An 11,656-nucleotide genomic window follows, 5' to 3' on the forward strand; every position below is an offset into this window, starting at 1 on the left:
TTTTTTAGCATGTTATACAGCTTTGTATAGGTCTAAACATAAAACTAACTTAGAAAATACAGTTTACATACATTAGTAATGCACCTGTAATAGTTTTATTTGCAAAAAAGCCTTGCAATGCGATTTATATCATAAACTGTCATAGTATCAAGGTTACAGCTTAAACTGCAATGGCCCAGACTGTTTAAATAGGGTCTGATTGTACAAACTAATGAGTAATACTCTACTATCATCAACTGAATAATAATGTTTTCAAGGGAGCTTTATTTTCCTAATGTTCCGCCGAATACATTAATTTCTACTGTAATGGCCAGGTTACTCCCTCATCAGGGCACCTTATAGGGTATACTATTGCATGTTCACTGGAAGGGCACTTACAATGTATGTACTTTTCTCCCAATAAATAGGCCTAGTTCACGTACTTAGTAACCTGATATAACTTACTGTATATGGACATCTCATTGCTTGTACTTGAATATGGTGTAAATCCAGTTTTGTTGATTTTAAGGTTGTAACTTTAGTTAATTTCCCCTCGGGTTAAATAAAGTAATTTTGAATTGAATTTTGAATTTGAATTGCACATGGCATTACAGTGCTGCCTATACAATTTATTGCGTAACTTTTCATTTTTACTTGAAGAGAACATCCTGTACAGCAGACACATACAAATAAAGAGGAAGAACATGCAGATTGGGTATATGAATGAACGTGTGAATACGCTTTTAACTGAAAAGGGCATGATGGTGGGATGTATAACATACAAGGTGCGATGATACATGAAGCTTTACAGTCGTTTATTTTCTAAGCTGGCGCTCCTATCATTTATATAATTCATAATTCCATTTTTGTGTGTTGTCATGTGCAGTCTGAAAAGAAAATTGGAAGTTTGTTAAAAAGGTTCATCTTTCAAAATATCTTTAGTTGAATTCTTAATATGCCTCTGAAGGCAGCCTTGTAGAAGCCAATAATGTAATAACGACCAATAACGTAACAAATTTACTAATTTTTTAATGTAATAAGCCAATAACGTAATAACTTTCCAATAACGTAATAACTTTCCAATAACGTAATAAAAGTCCTGAACCCGATAAGGTAATAAGACCATTAACCTAATAAGTTGGAGCTGATAACTTAATAATATACTAATATCACTTTATTGAAGTTTAATTTATTGGATATAACTGTGAAAATGCAGTGTCTCTCTCTCTCTCTCTCTCTCTCTCTCTCTCTCTCTCTCTCTCTCTCTCTCTCTCTCTCTCTCTCTCTCTGGCTGTCTGTCTGTCAAATTCAAAGTGCTTTATTAGCATGACTGTTTGAATACAGTGTTGCCAAAGATTTAGATGTTTTAAATAATAAGTATTATTTTGAAAAGTTATTATGTTATTGGCCTATACATTTAAAAAAACAGGCAAATGTATTACGTTATTGGCTGTTATAACGTTATTGCATTTTTACTACGCCAATAACGTAATAACCAGGCGATAACGTAATACTTATTACATAATTGGCCAGAAGTTATTACGTTATTGGTTCAGGACATTTATTACGTTAATGGCAAGTTATTATGTTATTGGCCTATTACATTAAAAAATGGGCAAATTTATAAAGTTATCGTCTGTTTTTAAGTTATCGGTCGTTATTACGTTATTGGCTTCTACAAGCCTACACAAACAAGGCTTATAGTTTAATAACCATAACAACATATTTGAATTCACAATTTGTACTGTATGTATAAGTGCTATAAACTAAAAACAAGTATCATCAGTTGTTAAATAACAAATAAGTATTTACTGTCTTGGACTTTTCTCATGTTAATTCTTATAAGCTGAATCTCAGTGGATGTAATTAGATGTTTCTTGAATGCACAAAATACTTTTTAATATTCCAGTAAAAAAAAATCCATACAAAATCAGCCAAATAAGAACAAATGTAAAACACAAAAGTCAAAAGTCACATTATCATTCACATGATGAGTGATCTGGACAGCCCACCAGTGAGTTCGAAATGAAGGATTGAAGGTAGGATTTAACTGTTATGGTTGAATGGATGAAGGAATTAGGAGGTTGCTGGTTTGGGCTGGCTGCATGAAAAAAGAGTATTTAAAAAATGGTGGCAAAATTATCAAAAAGAACAAAAAGAAAGATGAGATATGCTATGCTACTACTACTATGGACCACGTTTGGATCATGTTGGCAGCAGGCATAATGAAAATTAAAAGAGTATTGCTAAGTTGTAAATCTGTCCAAAACAGGCCTCAAAACTGAGTCTGTGAGAGGAGTACACTTGTGATTAAGGCCACCAAGAGACATATGGCATATTTGAAGTAGCTACAGGGTTTCATGGCTGAGATGGAAGACACTGTACAGCCAACACTAGTCGCAGCTTTGTGGTAGAGTGGGAAAGAGCAAACATCTGTAGACTGAAACAAGGAAGATGCTTCTGTGATCTGATGGGACCAAAATGGAGCTTTTTGGACATCATTCTAAACACTTTGTTGCTTGTGAGCTGGCAGAGATGCACCAGCCCCTCCATGAAGCCTGGCAGTGCTTTGTGGATGCTTCTCCACAGCTCTGCAGCAACAAAATAATAGTTAATGGTAATACAGACATATTCATATAGACTCATTGCAATCTCTAATTTAAAAAAATCAGATTCATAAGGTGAATACTTATACAATTAGTTTCAGATCCATTTGTAGAGATGTGTTTTCACTTCGACTCTTTTTGCTTTTGATAAGCGCCAAAAAACAAAACAAAACTAAAATTACTTTTTTTTAAAAAAGATCAAGCTGCAATTATCATCAGTTGGACTCACTTGCCTTCATCAGCTATTTGCAATTTGTACGTGTGACTAGCACCACCCATTACTGCCCATTGGCATCCTGCAATGTGTGAATTCCCACAGATGTTTTTTCTATCAACAGATGGTAAGATGTGCAACAAGTTTGTAGAGCCACAGGCAGCCACGGTACTGCATTTTAATCTAATGGTGAGCAGAAGAACACCCTGTTCAACTTGTAAGGGTGAGGTGAGAAATGCTGGTGTGAACTCTCACTCTTGATGCATCGCCTAATTTTTTGTACATTTTGTTTTTGGGTATCTTTTCATTTGTAAACAAACTTTTTTTGTTTCACACATGACCATCAGTTGAAGCTTCTCAATAGCTCTAGACATAATTCATTTATACATACCTTTTCTTTATTTGCTTATTCTTTTCAGGGTCACAGGAGTTTGGGGGTACACAACCTGGACAGGTTATCTATTTAAAGGGTTAATACTTGGACAATTTCAACTTCTATTCCACCAACCTGCATGCCTTTGGAAGTTTGGAAAGAAACCAGAGCACTTTCACTCTCGTTGTTATGCAGAATGACAAACGCTGATCCTTAATGCTCCCCCTTAAAAATGGGGCATTCATTTCCCCAATATTTTAGCTCAGCCAAACAATGATAAATCTTTTCAAAAGAGGAGGTTCACATGATGTTCAAACATGTTCTGATGCTGTTCACAGTTTTCAAAAAGGTGGGATTGACTTGATTTCTGGCATCCGTGCCAGAAGCAAGTCAATCCAAGAGAATGCATATTTTGAGATCCTCTTTCTTTTGGTACATCATATCTGGGAACAGATTACAAAAATCTAAATTAGAAGTTCAAATGTCCTGACTTTTAGTAAAAGTCAGGGTTGACTTTTAATGCTGAATCCTACCATAATACAACTTGATAGTATCTTTGATTAGACCCTTTCTGCCAGGTAAATGCCCATTTCTTTTAAACTCCACATCCTAATTAATAATACATTATTAATACTTCTGTTAAAAAATCTTCGTCTCAAGTCACACTTGAGACAATAAATGACATTTTGAAATTACATTAATTAGAGAAATGTCACAAGCAATGCATCCTAGTTCTAATATCTTCAAAAATATATGCAGAAATCTTTAAGTTATTTATATGTCGACTCATTTTTGACAAATTTCAATAAAAACACATTTTTATTCTACATAGTATTCATCTTAAAACGAGATGAATACCATGTAAAAGAGAAATATGCAGTTTCTCCATGACTGAATAAATCTGTTGTTGGACATTGTTTTACTGGACTTCACTCTTGTAAAACCTCAGTTGTTGCAGTTTCCTTCATGTTGGATGTTTTTAAAATATGTGTTTTGTTTTAGGAAAGAACAAATTATTTTAAAAGATATTTTCTGTGGAGCTTGGGAGAGGAGATTCAATAAATTACATATTTTTGTATTATAGGTAGTATATAGGCTGTCCTGTCATTGCTGCAGTCTCTTTTTTGTGGTATGTTCATTTTTATTTTTGTTTTTAACCAGTGCTATAGATCAATCACAATGAAATGTCTTAGTCATGTAGTGATAATAAACATTTAATGCAAGAACCTTTCCTTTAATATCTCATCTTAATATGTGGGGAAGTAAGTAAAAAAAAATGTGACTGCAGCTGGTTAATATAAAACTTGTTAAAATGTCGGCAGTAAAGACTCCACCTCCAGGACAGCAAGACTATAATATAGGTCCTTTGAAAGCCACTGAAGAAAAGCTGTCTGTCTGCAGTTAAGGTAAGAAAGACATTTCAGCACACTTCTTCTTTTTTACCAGCAGTTTATGTTGAGTAATGTTATCATCTTCATAGCAGTTGGAAAGAAATTGTCAATTAGTACTGAAACTGTAAATTTCAAAATGTTTGCATTTGTTCAGCTGATTTTATGTGCATGTCTTTCTGTCTACTTTTTGTATTTTTCATACAGATGACAGTGATGTGGCAGCTCTTGCTCCTGTGGTGGGCATGGAGTCCTCTGTGTCTGTCATCAAGCTTCATTGGTACACCACAACAGTGTCAGAAGGCTCAATTCATCCCTGGTTACAATCTGGGTGGAGAAGGCTTCGACATCGTCACAATGGAACGGAAAGGTGCCTCTGTCATCGACATGGAAACATGGAAGCTTAGCAACGGTGCTTGCAGGCTTTACCCTAACATCTACAAGAACAAAGAGAACCAGAAGGTCCCCATTGCTGTAGAGGACTGGAGAAGCCTCCCACAGTGCAGTTTAATGGTCTCCAGTATTGATTATGACTCCGCTGAAACTCTCGTCAATGATTCCACCTCAGCTGTGTCCAATGATTGGGAAACTGACCTTAATTTTAAGGTAAAACCCAGCAACGTCTTTGAGCCGATCCATGGAGGTTCCCACTCCAAAGAATCAACCTTTGCCATGGAAAAGTCAAAAGAAGACCACTATAGCTTCCTGCGCCATTCTGTCCACTGTAACTTCTACAGGTGAGTATGTGAATTTGTTCAGGTAACTTTACAGTTCTGTATAAACCTACATCCCAAAACTGTAGTTAATTAAGAGTGAGATGGTAAGTACAGCAATCCATTTAGACAGCAATAGTGCCTAAAACAAAACAACAGTGACAGTAACATCTAAATGATATTTCATTGTGACTGACAACAATTTATTTGATCTCTGTGTTTTACAGCTACAGACTGGCAGAAAAACCTCCCCTGAGTTCTGAGTTTGAATCAGCCATCAGCTCCCTTCCTCCACATTCACGTAAAACAGAGCCATTATACCGCAATCTAATTAATAGATTCGGCACACATTACATCACACAAGTGTATCTGGGAGGGGAAATAAAGACAGTCACTGCTCTTAGGACCTGCCAGGCAACCATGAATGGACTGTCGGAGACAGAGGTCAAAGATTGTTTGTCAGTCGAAGCCTCGGCTGCATTTGCACATCCTAACAGCAAGAAGCCAATGATACAACACTGTGAGGCAAAGAAGAAGAAGCTCTCTATCCCAAGTTTCAGCGGCATGTTTAATGAACGTACAACAGAGGTAATTGGTGGAAACCTTGTTGGAGATGATGTCCTCTTTCAAGGGAAGTTAGACCCCTCTGTCTATAATACCTGGGTTAACTCATTGAAAGAAACACCTGATATTGTCCGCTACAATATAAAGCCTCTGCACACCATACTGCCAAGTGGTCATCCAGCCAGTGCCGGACTGAAGAATGAGGTGGAGAAGTACATCAAGAAAAATGCGGTGTTGAAAAAATGCTCAGAGTCATGTCAAATTGGGAAAAGATCGAACAAAGGCGATCCTTGTGCTTGTGTTTGCAACGGTAATCAGAATGTGAAGTCAAACTGCTGTCCTGCTGTGAAAGGTCTTGCAACATTAACAGTTTACAGTCTTCATGCACAAGGACTGTATGGTGATCAGACAACTCAGACAGATGCTTCAGTGGAGGTTAAATGTGGTGACCAGGTAAAGCGCACTGCCATTATTCCAAACGATGATAATCCTCATTGGTCAGAGACGTTTGTTTTTCACGACATCAGCATGAACAGCAAGCTTAGATTTGCTGTTTATGATGCGGATTCTTACTGGAACAGTGATCTGCTTGGCAGGTGCTCATCTCATCTGCGTAAGGGGAAGATGAAAGACAGCTGCGCATTAAATCATGGCACTCTCTTCTTTTCGTACAAAGTAGAGTGTGCGCCAAGTCTTGGTGGTAACCAGTGTCAGGAGTACATACCTACTGCTCTGAATTCCACCCTGGCCACGGTCTTCTACACCAGAAATGGGGTCCTTCTCGGAGAGACAGGGAAGCAGCATGCTAAATCAGTCAAGTTGAGGCCAGCTGTTGAGCTGAAGTGACATGGAATAATGAATGATATTAAGATTTGGTTTTATGATTAATATTTTGCAGTAGTTGTTTGCATCTATTTTTGCTTTTGAAATTACTCTTTTTTTTTTGACTTGTGTGCAAAAATAATTCCATATCTTTGTAATAACTCAAATTGAATACCAAATATGTTTTTGAAAAACTTTAATAATGCAGTTTGTTTGCTTCTTTCTTTTTAACATGTATGTTACTATACCTGCCAATAAAGCATCAACAAAGACAATGCAAGTGTCTGTGGGATTTTGTATTTTAAAAGGTACTGTTTACTTTTTAATTGTATATGTAACGCTCTTAATTTATTTGAGAAAGTAATGTGATTGGTAGAGTATTGAGAAATAGAAAAGGGAGATGCAAAAGGTAAATCAATATAAAAATTGGTATATTTATTGTTACATGTATGTTTCACATGTTATCAACCATCCCTTGTTAGCTACATTTCTCAATTTTTCCTATCTGCACAATGGTAATACATTTCTGCAAAAACCCAATCAAACTCATCTTATCTCATCTCATCTTATGTGGAGAAAGTAGAAATTTGTGAATGTAGTTACATAAATATAAAACGTGTTAGATTCTAATAGATTATATTGGCAGGCAAGACTTCAGGATGTCAAACCTACAAGTACCAGCTATTGAAATCAATATATCTTCATAAGAAAGGCTATCTTTTCATCCACAATACTAATTAAATCATCTGCATGGAACAAGTAACTTGTGGATTTTGAACAAGAAGACACAGTGTTTGTGGATGTGTGTGTGTGTGACCATCACTAGTCATCAAAGCTTTGTCACTGTGTACAGTATCAGCATGCATCTGTCGTACACTGTGTTTTCCTTGGGTTGACAGGCTTAAAAACAAACACTGTTGAAAGTATGAAGCTGTGTAATGCCACAAGGGCGTATTAAGAGCACAAAGGCTATAAAGGCTATATGATCATCCGCACACACCGCAATGTGTCATTTTTACATTTTTGTCCTGTTACAGCTCAAACAAATTAGATCAAATGTGTAGAAAAGACTGTCCCCCCTGTAGCCGTCTGTGGTAACTTTATATTTACTGTGCAGTCATGGCAATGATATTAATATTCACATTTACATTTTGGCAATAAAGCAAATAGATAAACAGATGTATTTCCCAAAAGGTTACCTGGCAGCTCCATATCATGTTCCGAGCCGCATCCCCTTTAAGTCATCTAGTAAAATCTGAAGGATCTGATCTAAATCCTTCTTGTATAATGAATGTTAATGAAGCTTTACATTACACTTTACATATATGGCACTGACGTTAAAGGTAGACTGGGGTTTGCATGCTGTGTCCCAAAAAATGCACTTTGGTTAAGATAAATGAAAGATCATAGTTATGGTTAAATTTTAATAAACACATTGTGTCTTGTGCTTCCAGTTATTGAAGACTTTTTTTCCCATATTTATCCTGACCATAACTGAGCAATGCCAGGGCCTAAACATAAACTTGTGTAATAATGCTATATTCAATACCAGCGGACATAATTCTGTAAGATCTGATAGTTTGACAGAAAATAAATGAAATGCGTTATTTTACTTATATATATTATTTACTTATATTTTGCCAGATACATCGATTAACATTTCATCATAATGTTGACAGAAAACATTATTGCAGTGGCATTATGTTTCCTTCAAGATGTATTTTCTGTTTCTGCAGTTTAGTAGTGTAGCCAATAAAAATGTATTTTCAAGGAGACAGGATTGCCAGTAAAGATACACAAGTAAATCTTTATATTATACTGTATGTAGCCCGATACATAATACAGTAAAGCAGAAGGCGTCACATTAAAGCATTGAGATCCACCCCTTTATCCTCACTTTCCTCCTGCCTGATATCAAACAATGACCCCTTTACCACCACACATTATTCAGACTCGCCCCCTCTTCCAAAACAGGTCATCTTAGTTCTTCAACTTGACAATCTCCTGCTGGCCTGGCTTATCCACACCCCATTCCTTTCTCCTTCCCTCGCTCCTAGAAGAAAAGAGACAGAGACGAGGGGATTTGCCTCATGGTAGGTAGCTGTTTTATGTGAAGCATATGAGAAAAGAGAAGAAAGGAAAGAGGTTTTTTGGTGAGGCTTGGCAAAGAGAGCCAGGAGCCCACTTGAGGGGCAGTGGGTCTTAGAGCTAGAGGATTTGTTTGGAGAAGCCCTCTCCAGCCAAAAGGAGGATTAGCTGCGCGCAGGTTCCCATGGAGCCAAGGCGAGGTGGAGAGGGTTTTTAGAGGTTACCACACCCTTGCATGACTACACATGCATGCAGACACAAAAATACAAACATAACCGTAACACACACATATGAGAGTTTGCGCCTAAAAGGACAATTCCTTGAATACAGAAACTACTGTACGGCATAGCACTGGCTAGTTTGCACAATCAAATTTATTAATTTGACCAATGATGCTTAATAGATAGTTAAATGTATTAAATGAAGCCAAGGTATAAAGTATCACAGATGAAACAAACACCTGACTACTTCTTTAAAGGCTGAAATATGTAGTGTTTTCAAAATCAAAACAATATAATAGGATAGATATGTTGACTGATAATATAGTTAACATTACAAGAAATATTTCATATTCTGAATTGGACTAATAGGTATTTTCACAGCAAGACATTTTCACCTGTCATGGTAGGAAAAGCACAGGTGTTACTAATAATATTAATGATGGCTTTATGTCCCAGTAAGTCATGACAATGTGACAGTGAGCCAGCATGCACAACACCAGGACCTCAAAACTGAAGCAGCTAAATGTATTTCAATTCAGCCATCATTTATTTTATTATTGACACCTTTGACTTGTCAAAATCTCTTATGTAATTTTTTATTAACAATGTTTTGTAAGTCTCTTTACATATTTACAACTATATAAAGTCATCATGATCTCCATAATATAACGTTTACAGCATGAGCTACAGCTATTAACAAGACTATTTATGTGCTTTAAATATTCTACAGTTTTAGGTCCAGGACTCACTATAGTGAAAATTTGCTGTCTATTTACACTGTAACTTTCTTAATGAACTTTCTTTTCTCTGTTCTTTGCACATACACTTGCATTAATGCAAGAGGCCAGTGTGACTTTCCATTATCAAAATGAAACATTTGGCTCATTGATAAATACGAAATTCTGCTGAAATGGGCCTAATTTTAACAGTTTAACATTTTCAGAGCCTGTTCAGAGAAAGAGGATCAAGACAAAAGATTATTTATATGAGTTGTGGCTGCTGCCATCTGCTGGTCCAGGCAAGGAATTGCAATTTGGTGATTAACTTCAAAGTTTAAGCATTGACCATGAGATGAATATTACTGTAGTCTTGCTGAAATTTAAAAGAAGGTAAATAAAAATAAAGATTTCTCAATACTTAAATACTATTAGCGATGTTGACTATTTTATTGATGGTAGACATGTTTCTGTTTCTGTTTCCCTTCTCAAATATCCCAAAAGATATTTAGTAGGTTTGAAGTCAGAAGCCCTCCTTGCTCTTCCTTGGACCTAAAACAGTGCTGGCATATGGTGCACGTTAAGGGTAAATGTCCTGTTGAAAATTGAATGATCTTGGTTTAATTAAGTTAGATAGTTTTATTTCAAACATGCAAAAATAAAAATAAAAACAAAATAATAAAACACAACAAGAATAACAATATAATAAACTATAAACCTAAACAACAAACTCAATAAACAAATTCTCTCCACAATGAATAACTTGCCTCTGCAGCTCAGAGTTGGTCCTTTTTATGATCCATGGAAGTTGATTTTGTGCAAGTCACCACATCAGGAACCAGAGACTCATCGCCAAATCTGAATATTTCCCCCCTCATGTGTGACTGTAGGGTGTGTCCCAGTGTGTCGGCCTCTTTTACTCAGATCTAATGGTTAATAAAAAGTTCAAACATTGACTCAAATTTTCATAAAGTTATATTTGTTTAATTCAAGGTCAGAATGTTGTTTGAAAACTGGTACTCCGACATTAAAACTACCATTTGTATCTGATGTACTTGATAACAGACAAACAATTAATCTAATATTTGGAACATGTTTGTGTTTTTTAATCATGTCTCCTTAATGTGTGAAATAATTTTGATAAAACCAAATGTTTGTGAACATAAATAGTCATACATATCAAAGGTTTTAAAAAACCTTTTAAAGACCTTTAAAGGCTAAAGTCTTTCTGGCCTCACTATATATTCAAGAACATTATTCCTTTAATAATGCAGGAATTTATCCTTTATATCATCTGTGGTTTCCTGATGAAGGTACATTCTGTCACTTCTTTCTTTAATGTATTCATGTTAGTGACAGTTGACGTGTGAATGAACTTTATTAAAGTGCTGTGAAGACAATAATAGGACTTGTGTTTTACAAAACCCCTCATACTTTGAAATACTGTATATGTGGGTATGTGACTGTATTACTGTAGCTAGCACGTCCTATACGAGTGGACCCCCATTGCGATATCGCCATCGAAGCAGCTGCCATGACTACCACCCCTCCCATCATCAACTTACCCAGTTGCTGTGGCTGTCCACAGCAACCTGGGAAATCTTTAGTCCCTTTCATCTCCCAGTACCACCCCAGTGGAGGATAGAACAACTGGTAGCACTACTGTCAACACCTCCCTGTACATGGCATGGACAGCTCAGCTTAGCCTTGTGGCAAACATAGCGCAGATTAGCATACCAGCAGTTCTCTTCCCAAACATATCTGACAGCATTAGCACATGCTAAGTCAAGGGCGTACGTGAGAGCCAGCTGTCAAGTGGAGGGAATTCCTAGTGCTTCAGTCAAGGTCGCTCCCACCATTCAAAGCAATGGTGCTCTGTCATGGCTCCCACGCTAGGTGTTAACTCGGTATCACTAACAGTTTAGCTTGGATGTCCTGGCATGTTTGAAAGAGGGTCTTAACTGGTGCTTTA

The 11,656-nt window shown here is 36.5% G+C and overlaps 1 protein-coding gene across 1 annotated transcript; it reads left to right on the forward strand.

Annotated features, from left to right (window-relative positions):
- The first annotated feature begins 4,525 nt into the window (after positions 1–4,525).
- Positions 4,526–6,683, forward strand: LOC134000812 (perforin-1-like). The gene is made up of 3 exons (XM_062440301.1): positions 4,526–4,578; positions 4,768–5,297; positions 5,501–6,683. The coding sequence occupies exons 2-3, from the start codon at positions 4,768–4,770 to the stop codon at positions 6,681–6,683; spliced, it is 1,713 nt and encodes a 570-aa protein (XP_062296285.1). The 5' UTR covers positions 4,526–4,578.
- The last annotated feature ends 4,973 nt before the right edge of the window (positions 6,684–11,656 follow it).

This window comes from Scomber scombrus, chromosome 2, assembly GCF_963691925.1.
Source record: "Scomber scombrus chromosome 2, fScoSco1.1, whole genome shotgun sequence".
Classification (NCBI taxonomy): domain Eukaryota; kingdom Metazoa; phylum Chordata; class Actinopteri; order Scombriformes; family Scombridae; genus Scomber; species Scomber scombrus.

Bases quoted from the DNA above. Each gene is read 5' to 3' on its own strand.
- LOC134000812 (XM_062440301.1), top strand. From the start codon at position 4,768: ATGACAGTGATGTGGCAGCTCTTGCTCCTGTGGTGGGCATGGAGTCCT. The intron at 5,298-5,500 runs GTGAGTATGTGA...TGTGTTTTACAG, and splicing joins GTCCACTGTAACTTCTACAG to CTACAGACTGGCAGAAAAAC.